Raw genomic sequence first — 24,460 nt, 5'->3', positions numbered from 1 at the left:
GATAAGCGTTGTTTGGATTTCCTTAATCAGATAAGTGGCGTTAGGATTTCTTGTTTTCAGATAAGCGGTGTTAGGATTTCTTCTTTTTTTCCAGATAAGCGGTGTTAGGATTTCTTCTTTTTTTCCAGATAAGCGTTCTTAGGATTTCCTTTTTCATATAAGCGATGTTAGGATTTTCTTTTTCAGACAAGAGCAACTTTAATTTTGTGAGCTTTTGTCTACATCTTTTTGTAAAAGAAATAACTTTAAGCGTTTAAAATTCATGGAGCGAAGGCATCTTTATTGTTTTGTTTTGTTTGTTTGTTTGTAACAATGCAATGTTCATCATATTCAAATGAGCATGTTAACCGTTTGGATTTAGTGATCTTTTTCACTATCCTGTATTACAATACACAATAAAAGGAAAACAAAGAAAGTGACATCTTGCTTTTTTTAACCTGATTTTGCAAAAAGCATGTCCACCCACTCTTTTAGTCTCCTACACTGTGTAGGAAACTATCACATTTACGTTTTGTCCTTTCGGATTAGTGACTTTTGTTTGAGAAGATTTTAGTTTACCCCAAACCTTATTTTTATCATTTCATATTTATTTTTTCCTTGAAAAAATGGAATACTCCGTCTTTCAGTTAGATAAACTTGAAATATCTCTACCCAATGAAGTTCTGTCACAAGTCGAGAATGGCCCATTGCTGCTTGGGAAAAAATCTGCCGAAAATGTAAAAATTATAAATGAAAAACAACACGACAGCTACACTAGACAAACGACATACAAACTGTGACTAACTCTGTGTGACAGGGGAGGAAGAAAAAACAACACTGAGTCTATAACTCAGGCTAGCTAACAGGTCTTTAAAAGATTTAAATCCTCACTAGTTCTCGGTCATGTGAAGCGGTCTATAACGGCTGGTATTGTTTCGTGCTTCTTGTTTATCCTAATAATCGCCGACCGAGGAAGAATGGCGGCATAGCCTGTATATTTTAGAAGTTTATCGAGTGATGTTAAGGCGGTGCTGTGTGAGGAGTTTCCGTGTTATGTCTTGTCCCTAGAGCGCCGTTCTCGAGGTCATTCTCTGTGGTTCTGGTACGTACTTAAGCGGCCTCTTCTACAATACTTTCTACTTCCGCATTCATCTACAACTAAAGTTGCAAAGTTTGCACAAAATATTGTTATTTCAGTTTATTTCTACAACTACCAAGGTTTTTCTTTAGTTATCCCATACCATCTTCTTCCCATTATCACAATTATATAATCTATGAAGGTGTTATTTTCAGCATTAATATGTACAAACTCCGACTCCACCAATCCTACCTGTGTTTTGGAGCCTTCGTCTGTTATGCCATCAGCTTGCTGTTCTTCATTCTTTGTTTCTGCACAAACCACTGGTGGTACTTCCGGTTAGACGGGAAAATCATCAACGTGGGGCTGTGGATGGGTTGTTGGAGATCCGACAACGGAGAGTCGGAATGTTCCAATTCAATGTTCGAGAACAAGATTTTCAAGAGTGGTGAGTCAATCCTGGCGAACATAATTATGATGGCACTCGAGCATGCTTGGTTTTACAAAAATCCTCCAGGCTAGGTTTTTCTTATTGCTTTGACATGTTCTACATCTCTAGTCACTTGTGTTGCTAACACTTATAAACTTTGTGAGGAAATGAAATGCATTGTCCCATCTAGTATGAAGATGGTAAGGGTTAAACCCTTATATACAATAGGTAGCCAACTTGACGTTAGACGTTATAGCCCAGTCAGTATTCTTGATATTGTAACGGGAACCAGTTTGTCTATCGCCACAAAGTGTACTAAGTCTGCCCAAAGTATAAATGAATAGTAAAATTAATCTTTAAACTTCAAATGTAACAGGAAGGGAGAAAATGCAACGGACCAGACCGGGATTCGAACCCGAGCCCCTTGAATCTTTAGTCAGGTGTTCTACCAATTGAGCTATCTGGCCACCGGCGATCGAACCCGGCTGATCGCTACATTGAAATAATGAAACGGGAACCAATTTGTCTATGGCCACAAAGTGTACTAAGTCTGCCCAAAGTATAAATGAATGGTAAAATCACTTTAAACTTTATGAAGTAATACTAAGGAACAAACTAAGCTCACTAACTATATCAATCTACCATGACTGGTATTGTTTTATTCAACCCAGGTTCTGAGATTCCCAGATTATGATCAACACCTTGAAAAAAGAAGGCAGTTTGAAATTTTAACAGTTAATTTATTACATTTATAATTCTGAATACTAATTGTCGTTGATAACAAATAACAAATAAGTTTCCAAAATAATATCAAAATGTAAATTTTAAAAAATGAGGTAGAAAAATAAGTTAATACCTGAATAAATAATAACAAAGTAAATAATTTGAGAACAAAAATATAAGGGAGCAAAAATGAGAGTGTGATAACCTATGAAATATATATCAAAATAGATGGGAGTGAGCTTCCATATACAACCTAGGCGATTCCATACAACACCCTAAAAATCATAGTGAACCTCTATGCAAGTAGACTGAAAATTTCCTAAAGCCCGATTTAAGTTACATTTGACAGAATTTAGACCATTTCCTAAACACGAAAAAATGACTGCACGAGCAGTCCGAGATTTAACTCTAAGAAGAGAAGAAGAAGAGAGAGCTCAAACCTTTGGGTCCTTCAGCCCTAGCAAAGTGACTTGAAAATGCCGCTATCACTGTTTATATTCTGACTCTAACCAATGAAAATTACTCTAACTTACAGGCTTTTTTTTTAAAAAAAAAATACAGCATGGTGAATATCTAAAAGGACCTCTGATAAGTTTAAGGTACAAAGTTTAAACCAATGAAAAGTCAGGAAACAAATTAACCTCGGAATGATTCGCAAGAAGGAGGTAAATTCAACAACGGAATTCGTGGGACAATGTGTGGAAATAATAAAGTAAACAATTCACAACCAAATCGGACTTTACACAAAAGTAATGATCAACAAAAAGAATAGAGACGCAAGTAAAGGTACTAAATATTTAAATTAAATGCTAATAGTCATAATAAATTCCTCCCTTCCTGTTAAATCCTGGTCACGGCACCAAACGTAACAGGAAGTGAGAAAATGCAGCGGACCAGGGCCCCCTGAATCTCTGGTCAGGTGCTCTACCAAATGAGCTATCTGGTCACCGGCGATCGAACCCGGCTGACCGCTACTATATTGTATCAAAGGTACATGGAAATTTGTTCATACTACCTTTTTAGTAGAAAACAACATGTTGTATGAATTTCAGTGAGAATTCCATGGGAAATACTCTACAGACACATGCTTAACATATCTTGTAGATTATATTAGGAACCCAAATTCTAGAGGACTGTTTGCAGGAATGGTCATGCTTGATCTCCAATAAGCATTTGTTACTGTGGATCAATACACTTTGTGGAAAACTCGATAAAATGGATACTGAATCCCATTGGTTCAGACCATACCTTATCAGACAGATCACAAATGGTGAGGTTAGACAATATTCTATCGAACTCAGATCCTGTTACCTGCGGCGTGCCTCAGAGAAGCATCGTAGGTCCTCTGTTGTTTTAGTATGGTTGTAAGTACAGATGGTGACTGTAATGAAAGGTGAAGATAATGAACATTATTGTATGCAGATAATAGTGCCGTTCTATATTCCCATGGAGACTGTGAGGTAATCTCAAGGGAATTTGGTAAGACACCTGAATATTGCTCAGACTGGCTTATAGACAACAAGCTCTCCCTACACCTGGGCAGAATGTATACTCTTTGGACCAGATAGGAAGGTCAAAGCAATTGATGATTGATGACGTTGTCATTAAATGCCATGATTTCATCATCAAATCCTCTGATAAGGTCAAATACTTTAGGTGTCGCCATTGACAAGTTCATTAGATGCGACGTACTACATCGTAGATACAAACAAGGGCAACATTCTTATATAGAAACAGAGGTTGGCTCAATACTAGGTCAAGGTCAACTCTATCATCAGCACTCATTCAATACTGTTGTTCTTGGTACGCAAGTCTCACAAAATCCTTAAAAGGCTACGAGTAATGCAGAACAAGGTCTCAAGATTTGTCTTTGAGTTGAAACCTTAGTCAATAGTCGCACGCGATATCTTAATATCTTACTCTTTGTAAGAAATGAAGGCAATAATAGAGAAGCTACTAATCAGAATTACATCATATCTAGAGTTGGCTCCAAAGGAACATCGAATTTCTAGTACGATATCATCCTTAAATGGAATCGATTACTTTGATTTCACGCTAATAACAAGTTTGAAAGCCTAAGGCATCATCAATGCATACATGTACATTGTACGTTGGCTTTCATTGTTTGTAGGCGGAGCTAGTGATAGACATAATTGTTCTCATTGTTTGTAGGCGGATACTAGTGATAGACATAATTGTTCTCATTGTTTGTAGGCGGATACTAGTGATAGACATAATTGTTCTCATTGTTTGTAGGCGGATACTAGTGATAGACATAATTGTTCTCATTGTTTGTAGGTGGATCTAGTGAGTGACACTTTTTTGCCCATTGATTGTAGGCGGGGCTAGTGACTGACACCATTGTTCTCATCATTTGTAGGTGGATCTAGTGATTGACGCCTTTTCTCTCATTGTTTGTAGGCGGGCTAGTGATTGACACCATTGTTCTCCCTATTTGTAGGCGGAGGTAGTGATTGGTACCATGGGGCCCGGATACTCATGACGTGTTCACTGATGGCGATTTTCCTTCAGGAGTTAGCACTTATCGGATTCTTTTGCATTCACGAAGTCGAGAAGTACAGACAGAAACTTGCCGGTGTTGTCTTAGGATTTTCTGCTGTCGTTGGTAATAATACCTCAATAGAAATACCTGAGATTCATACCATATATATATATATATATATATATATATATATATATATATATATATAGTGATTTAAATATATTTTGGAACTGTATATTTTCCTGCTTTTTTATTGAAATATATATATATATATATATATACACATATATATATATATATATATATATATATATAAAGCACAAACAAACAATTATAACACCCAACCTTACGTTTACCCCTAGGATCTAAACGATACATGTGATAATCAATTAATTAATATATAAAGCACTAAATAATCACAACTAGGTACTGAAAATTTTCGCCCCAGCCCGGGGTCGAACCAGCGACGGGACGTCGTTGTGGCCGAGTGGACTTTCGCACTGGTTTGACAATCTTGCTAGGCGGTGGGTGCCGTACGTCGCTGGTTCGACCCCGGGCTGGGGCGAAAATTTTCAGTACCTAGTTGTGATTATTTAGTGCTTTATATATATGATTTAAATTTAAATATTTAAATTCTCCTTTCTGAATGAATCATATTTAGTATTTAGTTGATTTTCCCCCTACTACAACGTTCAAGCATTGCTAGCGTTAATCAGAGATGCAGTCTTCTATTTATAGCTTGAAGTCCCACATTTCTTTTGCTTTTAGCCTTTCTTTTGCTGCTCAATTTTATAATCACTGGACCGGAAGCCAACAGACTCCCGGAAGGACGATTAGGCTGGTCTTTCGGACTGACGTTCTTTTGTATTATCTCAGAAAGTGTGCTTGGTGTTGCAATATTCCTGGAACGAAGAAATTATTTAAATATCAATAAAGATCTCAAAACAAAGAACCCGACAAAAACACGTGTAAAAAATTCCCACACTGGTTGTTTGGATCCTAGTTTAGTCAACGAATTGCCTTGTCCATATCCTAAGGATGACCAGTCCTTCTCCTATCGGTCCTCTACAGCCAGCCTTTCCTTGCCTACCGGATCTTACTACCACATGCCAGACAATCTCTCAGTAGACACTGTCTCAACAGACATCGTGCGCTACAACGAGGAACCAGGATCCTCCAAACGCGGCCAGACGGAATGGGAGGTTTGATTGATAATTAATCAATTAATTAATCTTCTCGACTACAATCAATGTGTTATTCTACTTGGAAAGACGTACTCGTCATCAGTCTTACGGCTATATATATAGATTGTTTTATACGAGGAGCCAAGAAGGCAAAATTATTTCATGCATAAGTCAGCTGTTAGTATTTCATTAAGCGGTCAATTGTGCAATACAGAATGCAATGAAGGCATTTATTGTGGACGTGGAATTGGAGAATAAACATGTTAACGCACTCGTGTAGTTCTTGTTCTTACAGTGGGGCGGGGGTGTATTTTTTTCTTCCTTGATACAAACAGTCCTTATCGCACCTCCTGATGTACAATCGCTGAATGTACAAGGAATAGTCAATACAGCCGTGATATTCAAAGAACTGACCGAGTGGAAGGCGGAAAAACCGGGTGATCACTTGCCTTGACGGAGTACGAGGGTGGGATTATGCCAATAGCATGTTTAGTGATGCATGTCTGATCTCTAGTGGCAGTTGGTCATATTTGTTTCAGAATGGATTAGAATTTAATTTTACCTACATGGGTAAATATAGGGGGGGGGGTGTTGTTATTGGTGAGATATTCAGATTACGACCTTTCAATCACTTAAAATTGCTCTTCCTAAATCTCTAAATAAAAGCACAAAGTTCCTTTTCTCTGTGATTGTATTTCACGTTCTCTTAGCACTGTCAGACATGTTAATGATTAATTTTATAGGGTTTATAAATAACTGATTGATCATATGAAACCTTACATGATCATGGTTCATTTCAAATGATTTGTGCATAACTATTTTACCATACATTTAAAATGTACATTTTATAATCTATATGATAGGATCTGTACTTAGCCATGTAATCAATTATTTATTGACTAGGATTTGCACACGAGATTGTAGGGCAATTCTCTAATATTCTTAGAAATATTTGTTATAAGTCTCCTCAAAAACCCAGCCCTGGTCGATTACATTCGAAAGCATTATATTAATATTTCCGATATCTTTACTTTTGTATCTTTACAAATTTTAATGACAGTTATTTCCTCGTGAATATGTTGCAGTTGTGAACATTACAATGCGCGTATGGATACAGAGAGATATACGTAGTAGGTTTATTTTAACGGCTGGGAATTCCGACAGAAATGAAAATAAAAGGTAAATGTAATTCTGAGAATACATGAGAGTATGAACTGTGCACTTTTCACGACGACATACTTTTCGTGAAGCTGTTTACGCGTGGTTTATTTCATTTGTTTATTTATCCCTTTTTTTCCGGATCCTTTTTTCATTCATTAGAAATAAAGTTAAACTCTTTGATACACTTCGTCTTGAGTATTGCAACACCACGCCCCTCATAGTAACACTTGAGTATTGCAACACCACACCCCTCATAGTAACACTGAGTACTGCAACACCACGCCCCTCATAGTAACACTGATCGAGTACTGCAACACCACGCCCCTCATAGTAACACTGATCGAGTACTGCAACACCACGCCCCTCAAAGTAACACTGAATACTGTGCACAACACCCCTTTCTCCTGTCATCAGTTTTCACAAATACGAGTACGTTTTCTTCTTTCAGTTATATGCACCATCATCGTTTTGATTTTGATATCAAAGAAAGCAAGTGAAATCGAGGAGGGGGAAACTGGTTGGTCACTCCATCTGGCGGGTGTTTCCATCCTTCCTGTCACGTGTTTAGGCGTGCTCGTGGTTGTTGAGCACCACAGTCTTGAACACGGTGGAATGTGCTGCAAAAGACTAAGTTTTCTGACAGATAACTTTTAACTGCGTGATAGACGAACGCTTAATCTGACAAATGTCATGATTTAGCGTCGCTGCACATATGTGAAGAAAACAGCAATCATTAACATACGGTGGCATACCTAGGACACACAAAATTGTTCAGGTCTAAAACGTACCACCATTCCTCTTATCGTATTCACTAAATCATATTGGTTACAGCCACTCTGTGAGAATACATGTACATACTGTAAATTATTTATGCCCCATGGTTGTTTGTTTCCTTCCACACTTGCAGACTGTTTCGTATCGTTTTAAATTCGTCCAGACACGGTCATTTTAAAAGAATTGAATTTTATAAAATTTGAATTGGTCCATTCGTAAATTTGCCCACTTTGCGAAAGGGGCGAAAATAAAATGGGATCGGATATTTCTCTCATTCTCTACCCAGAGTTCCGTGCGCTACTCACAATACAAGTGAAGGTTGCGTAACGCGCCCTCTGGTGAGAGAATGTATTTCGCTGTGTACAATACGGTGTCTTAAACAGTAACAACAGTGCACGTGTAAATATTAGTATATCAAGAACGCTGACACTGTCAGCAAGTGGAGCGTCATATTCATTTCTCAAACTAGAAATATAATGGCGCACGAAGCAGACATCACTCTTCACAATTTTACATAACCAAACAAGGATGGTTATACATGCAGGATGTGGATGTACATGACGGAGACTGTTAACCGCTTCCGGTCTTGTGGCACCAGGCATCCATTAAGGAAGACAGATCTATACTTATCTTTAAAACAAACCATGCAAAAGTTTTTTGTATTCTTATATAACAGTCTTTGTACATTGTTAGTTTAAAGTGTTGCTAAACGTTTGAGTGCAATAATTGACTTTTTCCTTTACATTATCTTCTTATATCTATGGTAATCTGCGCATGAATCCAGATTATTTACTTATGTAAAATGGCACACAAGAAACAGAGACCTTTTTAATTGTTTAATTTTAATTACTCACAAAATTATCCGGAACTGCTTAAAATCCGGAACTACTTAAAGCACTGTAACTTACGAATTTAAGGTGGAAGATAAGCAGTGGAAATTGAAAAAAATACAATAGACATAGAATCCACGAATGTTCAGGAAACATTTTCTCTTAGTTTTGTTTTGCATATCAAAAGAGGGGTGGCGGATCCAAGGGAGTGTAGGGGGGTTCAATCGTCATGTGTCTGTGATTCCTGCAGGTATGATAAACAGAAACAGAGCTAAAAATCTTGTCCATGGGAGGTTTCGGAATTTTCCCTTCCTATAGCCTTGAATCTGCCTCTATAACCAACAAATATTGTGTTAATTTACACTATAAAGAAAATTATATTAAAAAAGCACGACTGGACAATCTTGTGCTGGTGATGAAATTCATAAAAATAGATACAATTGAAATCTGCAAAGACTACGTTTTCTTTCTACCTCATTTACCTGTATTGACCTCGAATAGTAATTCTGTAGTTTTCAGGCTATGGGTGACCATTTAAAACTTAGTTTTCTATACTGTGACCCTTATCTTCCAATATCCACGGGGGGAAAGGCCTGTACATTTACTGGAGATACATCGGTGTTTAATATTTACAAAAAGTTTTTGAAAAGAGGGGTGGTAAAAAGAGACCACAGGCTACAGCTAAAGAGAGAGAGAGAGAGAGAGAGAGAGGGGGGGGGGCTTTCCTGGTATTAAAAATATATATGTAGATGTAAAACTAAATATTTTATGAATGAAAATTCTGGTACACTGTGGATTCAATCTTTATATTAAATTAGATTTTCTGTAGCTTATTCAATATTCAGTTTGCTCAGTCCTATTAATGAAAGGCGAAGATAACGAACAGTGATCATTCTCAATACTCTCACAAGCAATACAAAACAGGTAGTTGGGCAAACACGGACCCCTACATATATAAGAGGTGGGATCAGGTGCCTAGAAGGAGTAAGCATCCCTTGTCTACCGGTCACACCTGCCGTGAGCTCTATATCTTGATCAGGTGAACAGAGTTATCCGTAGTCAAAATCAGTGTGCCAAGAACGGCCTAACAATCAGCATGAAACACGTCAGACAGCATTTGACCCAATGATAGGTTGTATTGGGAAAATATAGATCGTTATAACGACCATAGAATTTGCATAATGCTGATTTTAAACGAGACTGTTGGAACCCCTGCACAAACAACCTGGTTGTCTGTAGCCTGCTTCCAGTGGCGGATTTAGAGGGGGCGCAGCCGGCGCCCCCCCCCCCCCCTAAAATTTTCAAATTTAAGGTAAATCGCGGTATCTTGTTTCGGAAAATGTACTAAACGATAAAAGAAGCAATAATTTCTTCCACTCCCGGAGAAATAAATGACAAAATCTTTTGATTTCTTGAATTACTTTATTGGGAGAAATTATTTTTTTTCAAAAAAACCCTTAAAAGTTGGGTCATTTTATTAATTTTACCTTATTAAAATGATAGAAAATAGTACAAATGACTAAATAGGAGAAATATTTCAACCCCATAAAATCAGTAAAACCCAGGAGCTTCCGGGGGCTTCGCCCCCTGGACCCCCACCAGGGCTTCGCCCTGGACCCACTGTCTCATAAAGTGGCGCCCCCGTAACCACAATTCCTGGATCCGCCCCTGGCTCCGATTTAAAAACTGACCATACATAGAACAAGCTCTTGCGTATCAAATCAGTTGAGAGAGGTAAACAACATATGCAGGTGATAATGGAATATTGCTGTATAAATGTGGGAAGTTGACGATGGAGAAGTTGAAATCATTCCATTTATCATAAAGTTGAGTTGTTAGTTTGCCGTTAATATCTACTATCAATAAAATATCTAAGTATTAAGCAGAAGTGGACGACTCTGTGGTGTCTTTTATTTCGAGTTCACTAGGATATATTGAATCGGCATATGAATGATTTTTTTTTTTATTGTTCATAGATAATACATCGTCGATATATCTAAATGTCGAATTGAAGGCCACAGCAAGAGTTTTTTTTATACGCCCGTCTTTTGACAGGACGTATTATGGTATAGCGATGTCTGTACGTCCGTCCGTCCATCCGTCTGTCCGTCCGTTCGGGGTTTTCTCTTTATAATTTCATTTCCCTTTCACATATCATGCTGAAACTTGCTGTGTAGCTTCTTTGTGGGTCACTCTAGATCATACTGCAATTTTGATCCATTTCGACCTTTTTTCTAGGAGTTTTGCCCCTTTATTTGGAAATAATTATATATGGAGGGTACATAATTTGTCCGCCCTACTCCTCCCACAGTTTTCAAGTGAGAGGCTTCTTATTATGCCCCCTTCAAAGAAGAGGGGCATATTGGTTTGCACCTGTCGGTCGGTTGGTCGGTCGGTCGGTAGACCACATGTTGTCCGCTCAATATCTTGAGAACCATTCACTTGATGATAATGATATTTCATATCTGGGTTAGTTATGAGTAGAAGAGGAACCCTATTGTTCTTCAGGTCAAAACGTCAAAGGTCAAGGGCCAATCTATTCTGGACATAGGAATATAATGTCCGCTCAATATCTTGAGAATCCTTTTTTTGAAAAACATCAAACTTAGCACACTGGTACACCCTAAGGAGTAGATGACCCCTGTTGATTTTGAGGTCATATGGTCAAAGGTCAAGGGTCAAACTGGGCATAGGAATATACTATCCGTTCAATATCTTGAGAACCCTTTGCTTGACAGATATCAAACTTGGTACACTGGTACATCTTCAGGAGAAGATGATCCCTATTGATTTTGAGGTCACATGTTTAAAGGTCAAGGGTAAACCTGGACATAGGAATATACTGTCCGCTCAATATCTTGAGAACCCTTTGCTTGACAGACATCAAACTTAGTACAGTGGTGTATATTTAGGAGGAGATGACACCTAATGATTTTGAGGTCACCTGGTCAAAGGTCAAACTGGACATAGTAATATACTGTTCACTCAATATCTTGATAACCATTTTGCTTGACAGACATCAAACTTAGTACACCTTCAGGAGAAGGTGACCCATATTGATTTTGAGGTCAAAAGTCAATTGTTGAACTGGACATAGTGATATATTGTCTCCTATATTTTAAGAATTATTTGCTTGATTGACACCAAACTTGGTACACTGATACAGCATAAGGAGTAGACACCCCTATTGATTTTTAGGTCACATGGTCAATTCACTCTTGACATAGGAAGATATTGTCTGCTCAATATTTTGAATTGATGATACTTCTATCAATTAAATGATGTGTGTGTATAACCCTTTTCAATTTTGCACCAGGGGGGGGGGGGGGCATATGTGTTTTACAAACATCTCTTGTTTTGTGGATTGTTTGTATGGGTATTGAAGATGTGCATGTGGGATGGATTTTGATTTTCTACAATTTTTTAAAGAAAATTACAGGTTGTTGAACTTGGTCTATTTGGAAATTAATATTCTATGGAGGGTTTATAATTTGTCCACCCAACTCCTCCCACAGTTTTCAAGTGAGGACCTTATTTTGTGGAGTGTTTGTATAGGTACAGAAGATGTGCATGTGGGATGGATTTTGATTTTCTACAATTTTTGAGAAAAAACACCCTATGTAAGTATTTCACAGGCGTATTATGTACCGTTTGCGGTACTCTTGTTCTTCTCACGTAAAAGTTATTTTTAATATATTCTGCTTCATATAAATATAAAAACAGGTCAGCTAACAAAGGAGCACAATTCGTGCCCATGGGAATTCCAACAGACTGTTGGAAGACCTGATCACCAAAAACCATGAAGATATTGTCAATGAGGAACTCTAGCATATTTTTATTTCAACTTTAGAGTACTTGTGCGTGGAATCAGAGTGGTGATTAACAAAGTAATTTTGGATGACTGATCACTAAGATACATGTATGAATATTTCCGTTTTCCATATTTGTTGAAGTAGTAACTGTCTTTGATGTCAAAAAGTCTAATCTTTAATTTATCGTGAGGAATGGTTGTGTAAAGTGTTGAAAAGTCATACGTTTTGATGTTGATTTGAGAAAAGTTTTGTGATTTCAAGTTTACTAAAAGTTCTTTAAAATTCTTTAGAATCCACATTCGATTTACACCACTTCTGGCATATGTAGTCGCACAGCAAGTTTGGAGTTTCTCCTTCACAGCTGTTAATATTTTCTTGAGGAGCAAAGATAGGGTCTTGGTAGAGCACTTACTTGATCCAGCAATGTATCTTTGTTTGTAAGGGTTTTATGTAGTTTAGGAATTCAGTATAGGTATGGTAACTCATATCCATTCGACCCATTGACTGGGATATTAAATGTGTCTAAAACTGAAGCATGATTTTGAAGAACTTCATCCTATATCCTATCAGACACCACTATCCGACAATTATATCCTATCAGACACCACTATCAGACACCACTATCAGACATCACTATCCGACACCACTATCAGACACCACCATCAGACACCACTATCAGACGCCACCATCAGACACCACTATCAGACAAGTATATCCTATCAGACACCACTATCAGACACCACTATCAGACATCACTATCAGACATTACTATCAGACACCACTATCAGACACCACTATCAGACACCACTGTCATACACCACTATCAGACACCACTATTAGACACCACTATCAGACAACACTATAAGACACCACTATTAGACACCACTATCAGACATCACTATCAGACACCACTATCAGACACCATTATCCGACGATTATATCCTATCAGACACCACTATCAGACACCACTATCAGACAAAAGACAATCATATCCTACCAGACACCACTATCAGACATCACTATCAGACACCACTATCAGACACCACTATCAGACATCACTATCAGACACCACCATCAGACACCACTATCAGACATCACCATCAGACACCACTATCAGACACCACTATCAGACACCACTATCAGACACCACTATCATATAATCATATCCTATCAGACACCACTATCCGACAATTATATCCTATCAGACACCACTATCAGACACCACTATAAGACACCACTATCAGACACCACCATCAGACACCACTATCAGATACCACTATCAGACACCACTATCAGACACCACCATCAGACACCACTATCAGACACCACTATCAGACACCACTATCAGACATCACTATCAGGCACCACTATTAGACATCACTATCAGACACCACTATCAGACATCACTATCAGACATCACTATCAGATACCACTATTAGACATCACTATCAGACACCACTATCAGACACCACTATTAGACATCACTATCAGACACTACTATCAGACACCACTATCAGACACCACTATTAGACACCACTATTAGATCACCTGAATGTGTTACTCTTGAGGTGGTCACGGAAAGCCGGAGAAAGAGAGAAGAATGGATAGAGGAGAGAGGGATGGATAGAGAAGGGAATATAAAGAGAAAGTGATGCATAGAAAATGGGAGGAATGGATAAGAGGAATTGAAAGATAGAGTGATGGATAGATAGAGTGATGGATAGAAAAAGTGAAGGATAGAAAGAGAGAGGGGTGGATAAAGAGGGATGGATAGAAAGAGAAGGATGGAGATAGATAGATAGATAGATAGATAGATAGATAGATAGATAGATAGATAGATAGATAGATAGAGAGGGGGTGGATAGAGAGAGGAATGGACAGAGAGAAGGAAGAATAGAGGGGATGAATAGAAAGAGGGATGGATAGAGAGATGAATGGATAGAGAGAGGGGGTTGAAAGAGAGGGGATGGAAAGAAAGAGGAATGGATAAAGAGTGGGATGGAAAGAGAGAGGGATGAATAACGATAGGGATCGAAAGAGAGAGGGATGGATAGAGAAAGGGTGGATAGAGAGAAAGAGAGGAATGGATAGAGAGAGATTGAAAAAGTGATGGATGGAAAGAGAGAGGAATGTATAGAGAGGGGCGAATAGAGAGAGGGATGAATAGAGGTAGGGATGGATAGACAGAAGAATAGAGAGAGGATGAATAGAGGTAGGGATGGATAGACAGAAGAATAGAGAGAGGATGGATAGAAAGAGCTGTGAATAGAAAAGAAAGATAAAAATGGGGCGAATCATAGAGATCTTCAATTCAGTAGGGAGTACCTCTTACTCCTCCATTGAATTGATGCTTATTCTAATTCTATTACAACTCGAGTCAAATGTTAATATAACACTTACATTTAATTGATGCTTATTCTAATTCTATTACAACTCAAGTCAAATGTTAATATAACACTTACATTTAGTCTCTGTTTATATGTTTCAGAAAATGTTTGCTGAACTCTGACATTTTAAAGGAATATGAAAGGGAGCAGACATAAAATTCAAAATAATTAACTTAGAGATTTGAGCAAGTCTAAATATGCGGCTCATGTACAGTACAAAATTCTTCGATATCACTTTTTTTAATTTTTCAGCATATCCCAGAATTAAAGTAAAAAAACAACAACAAAGAAACAATTAAATAAAATATTTAAAAAGAGAAGATTTTTTTTTAACTCGGGCTGAATTTTTTTTATTCCGTTGCTAGATATATTTTACAAATCGTAGCCTAATTAACGTTTCGTGTTAGGAAATCACAAGCTGCATGATGTAATCGTATTGAACTTGTAATGATTCTATTTATGATAATTTTTAAAAACAAATAGACAAGGTGTACTTCTTAAGTACATCATAAGAAATCAAATTAAGTTGCATGACTCAAATGCATTATTTACTAATTACACAATATTTATACTGAATTTCTCTTATTTCACTGCAAAATAAGATATATTCAAGTTTCTAAGCTGAGCTAGAAAAATAAACTTGTATGGTTTCAAGGGCGGATCCAGAAAATTCTCAAAAGGTGTGTGCCACTTATAACAACTTCAAATAATCCCTCGGGGGTAAATATTTCAACCAAGGGGGTGCAACCCCCTTATCCCCTCTAGAGTTGCCGGACTCTCTCTCTCTCTCTCTCTCTCTCTCTCTCTCTCTCTCTCTCTCTCTCCCATCCCCACTTGGAAAAAATACAATACACCATATGGTGCAAACGTGGTATGATATCGGTGGAATAAACTGCTTATTAACGTATCAGATCAAATTTTTAAAAAAGATGGTATTTTTTTTTTCTGTTTAAAAATTGTTGTTTCTATTTGTTTTCATTTGTGTACGAAATATAAACGAACGATCTGTTCAAAGGAATGTCATACTTTGTATTTCCGGTTCAGATAGCCTAAAGAGTAAATTTCCTTAGATTTCTACTGTTATGAAAACCTGTTGAATATTTAAGGTAAGTTTATTGTCATATAAGGTATTTTTGAAGTTTCTTTTGTCACAAGTGCAAAATTTGTGTTTCCTTAGTATGTTGATAACCAGTTGGACAGACTGAATCTTCAAATTAGATACAGATGTACTCATTGTACTGTGCTGAACGTACTCGTGTTCTGTGCCATGTTGACGTCTAAATCTTTGTTGATGTAATAAACTACGTTCATGTATGGAACAACTAGCAAGTTGCAACTGCGCAATATAAACATGTTTTTGTAAACTTTGTCGCACATATAATGTAATACTGTGTATTTCTTAGATATTAAAATAAATGGATGTTTATTAAATAAATATATTTGATCATAATTTTACTTTGAATCACAGTGAGCATTTACCATATGTACTTTCTATCTAGAACTCATACACCGTGGTTTCTTTATGACTGTCATTTTTATGCATGCAAGAATATCCGTGAGAAATGAAGTATTCAGGAACCTTAGATTTTCAGTCTACCATATTTTATGTTTTTATGGATTTCCTCTAGACTGATATAATTTTTAAGAATATTGCTATATTATTTTCTCTTTAATTTGTTCTATGTTACTATGACCTGGCGGACAGTATATTGCCAGTCATTTTATTGTCATTTGATACCCACAATTGATTATAATGCTTCATTCCTCTCTCATTTTACAAGAATTATAGAATATGAATTCACTCTTGTTTGTTACTCCAGATTTCTTTCTTTTTTCTTCGAGTGTCCTCTGCTTTTTTTAAAGTTCAGTTTTAACTTTTTCCTTAATCAACTTTCACTTTAACCATGCCCTTTGGGTTTAATCATGCAATGGCCTGCTTGGATCCAAGCATATACTACTATCCACACCAGTCTTTTGTCTAATGTAATTAATATTTAACAATTTTTACTTCATCTCAGAAACTGTGGAAAATCTTTTGGGATAGGAGAATAAAATTTGTGGATTTCATCATTCCTGTCCTTTTGGGCTATAGGGATAGGATTAAAACCTCTAGAAGTAGTACTATCTTCTTTTTACCTCTGGCATCGGGTATAAATAATTAGTGCATAATTATACTGAGCATGGAGACTAATTTCTACCTAATTTTTGAAATTCATGGCCCCTGGGTCAAAGATTCAGGCTCCAAAAAAAACGGGGTGGGGGGGGGGGGGGGGCGACGTGTATAATTTTGACGGATGCTTCCATACTAAAAAGCACTTTAACCCACTATATAGCATAAAACACATAGCACAAATGGTAAATATACATGCACAGTCATGAAACAGACAATTATTAAATAAAACAAATACATAAATGTATATTGACATCACTACACCCTCACTTCTTGTGCTAGATATTCAAGATTTTATAGATAAAATGAAATTATAATCTGATTAAAATCAGCTAGAATGCACTTTGTAAAAACTTTTCATTCAATCTAATTAAAATCAAGCTCCTCATTCTGTCCCTAGTTTTATATTGTCGTAACATGAGTAGCAACAATATAAAATAAGAGGCCCATGGGCCACATCACTCACCTGAGTCACCTTGGCCCAATATCTGAAGACTGTCCATATATCTTTGCATGTAAAACCATAGTCCCTAATGTGGCCCCAACCTATCCCTGGAGGCCATGATTTTTACAAACTTGAATTTGTACTATGTCAGAGAGCTTTTATGTAAATGTCAGCTCTTCTGGACCATTGGTTCTTGAGAAGAAGATTTTTAAAGATTTTCTTTATTTTTCCCATGTAAAACTTTGATCCCCTATTGTGGCCCCAACCTACCCCCAGGGGGCCATGATTTGAACAAACATGAATCTGCACTAAGGTCAGGAAGCTTTCATGTAAATGTCAGATCCTCTGGTCTGGTGGTTCTTAAATAAACTGAAAATGCATTACATGTTTAATAATTGTCTTTAACTCTGAATTTCTGCCTCATACTATTCACAAAGGTTGCTTAAACTGAACAATCTGTCGTGGTCCTGAAACAAGGTAATTAAAGTTTTTCTTTTTTTAAAAATTGTTTTAGCTTGTTTCCAAATGTTTTTTTTTTGGGGGGGGGATTGTTTGACCAAAGCTTAGGGATTGTTAGACGTTAGTGTTTAATTATATTTTACCAGAATCTGAAAAATTAAACATCTTTTATTTTTACCGGTGCATACAATTCTTATTAGTTTTATTAAAGATGCATCATTTATACACAACATTTCTATCTAATGGACTGTGTTGTTTGACCATATGCTTTTGTCCTGTCCATCCATCTCAAAGTTTGTGAAATTTTTCCACAGTACCTAAATCAGTTTTAGAAGATGTCTTGTTTTATTTTTTTATAAAATAAATTTTTATGGATTTTTTTTTCATTGTAAACTGGACTTAATCATTTAATAGATATATGGAGATGTTTGTTTATGCTGTTTCCTCTGCACTTTGATTTGGATTGGAATGAGGCTCTTTAGAAATTTTTAATACTTTGTGTAGGATAAGTTGTGTTTTTATTTTTGGATTTTCTGCACTTTAACATGGGCTTATTCATTTGATGATATTCTGCTATATTTCAAATGAAATTGGCACAGGGTTTTATAGAAATGTTTGGGGGAGGGGTGCATTGTTGATATTGTAAGTATACAGGTAGGAGTGGGGGTAGGGGGTAGGAAAACGCATCATTTTGCATAAAAAACAATAATTGTTAGTTTTCTCAATCTATCCACACATACCAAAAATTTTCATTCATTCACTGACATAATTTGTGGGACTTTGGTAGTAAAAGGCATCTTAACATTGTAATTTAGTTCAAAGCAAGCATATTTATGGATTTTCATGGGGGCGTCAAAATGATGAAATCTCATTATTCTTAACCCTTGGGTTATAAGAACCATCACATCAGATTTCTCTTTCCCCTGCCCACTCAGAAACTTCACAAAGAAGTAGGCTAAAGATTCCTTTGGCTAAATGTCCAGTTGGTGAGATAGGGGAAGAATAGATGTCAGTTCAGATGACAGAATCGATGTCAGTTCAGATGACAGAATCGATGTCAGTTCAGATGACAAAACAGTAATTCATTGTCCCCGTGTAGATCTAATATATATGTACAAGTACTGGAAAATACATTGATTTTAGAAATACATGTAGTGTTTTTCAATTACCCTGAGACGTCGAGCAGACAATGATAAACTTGTGAACTTTTAAACTTTCCTCAGAGTCTTGAAATTAATTATATCAAGGTATGGAGTTCAGATTAGCAAATTTGAAAATTTATAGATATTGAACGCATGCAGTATTCATGTCTTTTACCACAGTAACTGTGCAAATTTATTGCTTTCAACTTTGGTAAGATTTTATAAAGTAATTGTATGATGCTTATATGAATTTTGTTTATATTAATTATGCCCCCCCCCCCCCCCCTTTGAAGAAAAGGGGGCATATTGTTTTGCACCTGTCAGTCGGTCTGTAGACCAAGTCTTGTCTGCTCAATATATTAAGAACTCTTTTGCTTGACAGACATCAAACTTGGTACATGGGTACATCTTAAGGGGTAGATGAACCCTATTGATTTTGAGGTTACATAATCAAAGGTCAAGGGTCAATCCACTTTTGAACATAGGAAGATATTGTTTGCTCAATATCTTAAGAACCGTTTCTTTGATAGACATCAAACTTGGTATATTGGTACATCATAAAGAGTAGATGAACTCTCTTAATTTTGGGTTCACTTTGTCAAAGGTCAAGGATTTCTTTGCATATTCTGACTTTAATTAGTACAAATATCAAATTCCTATTATTTAACATGTTTAATGTAAATTTCCTGTGATGTTCAAAAGCTGTGATATATATATCCCTTCATTACATAACTACGAATTTTTACCCACTATATTAGTTAGACATAATTGAGAATTGGAAGACAGAAATAAGATTCCATTTGGCGTATGTATTCATTTTACCTCTATATACATAAATTCATTGTCCATTTTCATCGTTTTTGAAAAAAGTTTGTTTATAACAAGTGCTATTAAATCTATATTTGGAAAGCAGCGATTTCTTTGTACATTAAATAAATAACATGCTTCACATGCTTTTTTTAAAGTCTCACCTGCAGTAGAGTAAATGTCTCAGTTTTCATAATAAGGTTACCTGTGTTGTAGTGTGTCGTATCTTATAAGCTTATTAAAGATGTTTCCAATGTTTCTGAATTGTATGTAATCTTTCTGCTTTATGATGATAATGTAGCTGTTTCTTCCTGGTATTGACCGTGGGAAGAAGAAAATGTTTATATTTAGACAGCAAATTATAGGTGAACTAATGATTAATAATGCAGAGAGGCTACACAATGGCTGAATAAGAATAAGTCTTGGACAAAATTATTGGTCTCAGATTACAAATTTACAGTTTTGTGGCATGTCTTGTTTAATGAACATCCAAAATCTTTTGCATTTTTCTTTGAAAATCATAGATGTACTGCATCCATATTTTAGCAGGAATTTTTTATATGTTTCGTGATCTCTCCTTCTTCATGCTAAATAGCTACCATTTCCTCCAGTCTGACCTTATAGGATTTCCCTCTTGTGTAAATAGTAAATACTGTGTATTTAACATTAGACAAAAACCACAGTTTTATGCACCTGCACTACAAGTTAATGAGTATAAAGCATGCTTCTCACAGCTATAGGTTACTGTTACATAAAGATACCAAAATTAGAAAAAGGGCATTTTTAAATGTCACTCTTACATTATCATGACTACAATACATTGATTCAGTCAGAATTTATGTGCGGAAAGTACAGTTCTTATTGTTATTTTTGCAATAGACACGAGACATGTAAAAATCATTGAATGCCTATATGTACATTTTCTGGTGAGAATGTTTTTAACACTGCTATTCTATTGATGTAAAATGGACAGACACAGCTCCTGGTTCAGCTGTCAATGCTAGTTATGGTCAGTTCTATAACACCATCTGCTCTGTCCAGTGCTAGTTATGGTCAGTTCTATAACACCATTTGCTCTGTCCGTGAAGTGTTCAATTCCTGTTTTCTCATACAGAAGGCAGGGACAAGAGTACTATTAATTCTCATTGCAAATTCAAACACAAAAGCTTGCAATGTACTTTAAAGGAGAAAATACAGAAGTATATGTTTATATGTTAAAGCAATTATGAAAAGGGAATTAGTTTCCATGGTTACCCTCACCTGTACATGAATACCTGTATTTACTGACGTTAATTAAGTGATAATGAAGATGACAATATTGATTTTCACCTCAAAAAATTTCTTTATTTTATTGCAAAATTATTTTAATTCTTTAAAATGTGTGTCTGAACAAGGAGACTCATTGTTGCTTAAGGGTTTCATTGAAATGTTTCATTTTCCTAGCTTTTACAAAACGACAGCGGATGGGTCCGGCAGGAACCTTTACATAAAGCCAGCTAAAATGTATGATATGCCAGTCAGCCTGCAAGATTGCTGCATCGATTTCATCAGCGATCACCTGCAGGACCTGTGCAATGCGTCTGCTACAGAAAATCCCTGTGTCAAGAAGTTGACCTTCAAAGATCCCGATATCTTCTTCCACGGAGAGCTCTCTGAACAGCTGTTACAAACACTGTGCGAGAAAGGGAAACTCACAGACGAGACACTCAGTCTATTTGATCCCAATGTGACAAACTTAAAAAGGGTGTCTATCAGAGATGCTCAGCTCTCGGCAAAAGGTTTGAGGATTTTGAAAATGCATAAAATTTCGGAGCTTGAAATAATTGGTTTACGCACTGCAACAGTGAATGATGTCATCGGTTGCCTTGGAGAGTGGACATTGTCGAATCTGAGGTCATTAAATGTCAATAACAGCACATTTGTGAACAGCACAAAATTCTGTGTTGTTGTGTCGCTATCAAAGTTGCACAATCTTCAGAGCTTGAATGTCAGCAACACAGAGTTCAATAAACACGGACTGGAAATAATTGTGGAGGATCTACCTTGTTTAGTGAATCTGGATATCTCCAGCACCCAAATCCTGGACATATCGCCACTGAGGAAGTGCAAGGATCGTCTGAAATCACTCTCCATGTACAATCTAGTGGCCTCCAACCAGGACGACGTGGTTCCTGTCTTGTGTGAATTGACTAAGTTGGTGCATTTGGACGTGTCGGAAGATTCTTCAATGCAACCTTTTGTGAATGTCAACTCTGGCAAGTTTGCCATCCTTAACCTCCTCCTCCGACAAAGATGTCTCCCTAATCTGACTTCCTTGGATATTTCAGGGAAAGATGGTGCTAATGAGGAAGTACTCAGGTATGTCTTACATTGTCCAATAGCAATATATCTGTTACTGTGAAAATTTTATCTTTTTTGCTTACCTAAGCTACAGTTTTAGGTCATCTGAGTCACTCTGGTCTTTGTCCGTCATCATGCATCATCCATCGTGCATTAACAATCGAACATTTTTAACCTCTTAACTACCCTTCCGTGTTTTTTTTTTAAATTTACAGGTCTGAAACACCTTTTGAACAAGGGGGATATCAATTTTAAATTTCATGACTCAGGAAGGCCTCTACCAAAATTGAAAATTTCCTGATTCCCAGGATAGAGGTCCAAACTAACGATGTGTAAATCATTAAAAAAAACATCTTCTTTAATGCTATTGATACTAAATTGACACTAAATGGATATTTAGAATGAGCAGGTAGTTCTTTACCAAACTTGTAAATTTCATGATCTCAGGGTCCCAAAGTTGTAGTATTAGGCTTAGGCCAAAATGGTCAGTGATTAAATGTGTTAACAATTGAACATTTTTAACTTCCTCATGATAACTACCATTCCAATTCTTTTGAAATTTGGCATGAAGCTTCTTTGGGACAAGGGGGACATAAATTGTAAATGTCAGGACTCCTGCATCCCCATGGTCTTAGATGTGGGGCAAAAATTGACCAATTTTCAAAAGTCAGCTTGTCTATAACAGCATATCTTTAAGAAAATCTAAATGCATTGTGATGTAGGGAAGGAAGGCCTCTACCAAAATTGTAAATTTCATGATTCCCGGGGTAGGGGTTCAGACTCCAGGGCGGGGCCAAACTTGGTATATACAATCATAGTGTATGAAAGGTGAAGATAATGAACAGTGATCAATCTCATAACTCTTATAAACATTACAAAATAGATAGTTGGGCAAACACTGACCCAGTCAGATCCCAGGATATACCAAAGGTGGGATATGTGTAAATTATTTTCAAAACATCTTTGATGCTATTTTAATACGATTTAAATTGAAACTGAATAAATATCTAGAAGAAGTAGGTAGTCCGTGCCTTTACCAAAATTGTGAATTTCATGATCCTAGAGGGTAAGAGTTTTGGTTCCAGGTTGGGGCCAATATTATTACAATGTCTATTGATTATTGTCTTTATCATTTGAAAGACTTAATTCTTTAAGTTTGCTGATGATACAGTATAAAATTTACATGCATATTTAGGAAAGGCAGGAAAAGAAACGTACCAAAATTGTGAATTTCGCAACCCCAAGGTTTTGACTCTAGGACGGGTCCAAAATCAAATCATATTAATGTTACATATGTAACATATATCAGTATAGGCACTTTTCAGGGGCATGTAAGTTTTAAGAACACATCTTGTTTTATACTGTTGCTGAATATTAGGTATATGCAGAACAGGAATTTTTTTTTAGATTTCATGGCCCTTGGGGCTAGTGTAGCGCCGTCGAGCGGTAAACGGCGCAGAATTACTTATTAATTTTGTTAATCCAAAGTTGATAAAGTCATTCCTCAATTACATAATTATAAATTAAGTCCTTCAAGGAAATACTCCTTTCAGTACAATAAAAACACGTAGTTAAAGTTCCAAGTTTATCTACAGAAATCTAATCATCCATGGCCAAACAATCACGACAACAATTAAGAAACTGACCCCTCTATGGTCATCAAGTCCTTATATATATAGGTAATGTGCATTGCTTGGAAGGAGCAATGCTACATAAACAAACAATGATTGCTCGGGACGAGCAATCCAATGTAAACAAACAATGATTGCTTGGGACGAGCAATTCAATGTAAACAACATGGCTCATAAGGAGCAATCAGATATAACAGTTTTACATAAATCACTACACTAGTGATACTTTTAACTACTACTCAGGTGACCGATAAGGCCTGTGGACTTTTTGTTTTGTGTTCTTTTCAAACATAACTTTTCAGGCACTTTTGCACCTGAAAACCTTAGGCACTGCATGTGTATAGCCCAACACTAAATTTTTCATATTTGCAACATGAAGATAATCACATCTCAATTTCATCATGGTGCCCTCACTCCTGCAAACATACATGTTGTTAAAGATTGCAGACATATTAAAATTGGACACAATTTTTTATTGATAATTTGGCTGTATAATACCAAACCGCTGAATTAAGCCAAAATTATCTTCCTGCAGAAAAAAACGCTAAAGGGTTTCAAATTGAAATGCAAGCAATCTCATGTAGGTTCAGGTTTGTCAAATCAAT

The 24,460-nt window shown here is 36.5% G+C and overlaps 2 protein-coding genes across 2 annotated transcripts in view; both read left to right on the top strand.

Annotated features, from left to right (window-relative positions):
* The first annotated feature begins 764 nt into the window (after window positions 1-764).
* LOC125669397 (uncharacterized) lies at window positions 765-6,168 on the top strand. The gene is made up of 4 exons (XM_056162694.1): window positions 765-1,081; window positions 1,273-1,505; window positions 4,672-4,836; window positions 5,482-6,168. Exons 2-4 carry the CDS (start codon window positions 1,280-1,282, stop codon window positions 5,919-5,921), a joined length of 831 nt encoding a protein of 276 aa, XP_056018669.1. The 5' UTR covers window positions 765-1,081; window positions 1,273-1,279; the 3' UTR covers window positions 5,922-6,168.
* Window positions 6,169-15,747: 9,579 nt separating this feature from the next.
* Window positions 15,748-24,460, top strand: part of LOC125669396 (protein zyg-11 homolog B-like) — a 29,154-nt gene continuing 20,441 nt past the window's right edge. The window contains exons 1-2 of the mRNA XM_048903862.2: window positions 15,748-15,967; window positions 21,328-22,242. Coding sequence (XP_048759819.1) covers window positions 21,386-22,242 — 857 coding nt within the window. The 5' untranslated portion in view covers window positions 15,748-15,967; window positions 21,328-21,385. The remainder of the gene's footprint in view (window positions 15,968-21,327; window positions 22,243-24,460) is intronic.

This window comes from Ostrea edulis, chromosome 4, assembly GCF_947568905.1.
Source record: "Ostrea edulis chromosome 4, xbOstEdul1.1, whole genome shotgun sequence".
Lineage (NCBI taxonomy): Eukaryota > Metazoa > Mollusca > Bivalvia > Ostreida > Ostreidae > Ostrea > Ostrea edulis.
Note: the sequence above shows the minus strand (reverse complement) of the source record. Positions and strands in the feature narration are given on the sequence as shown.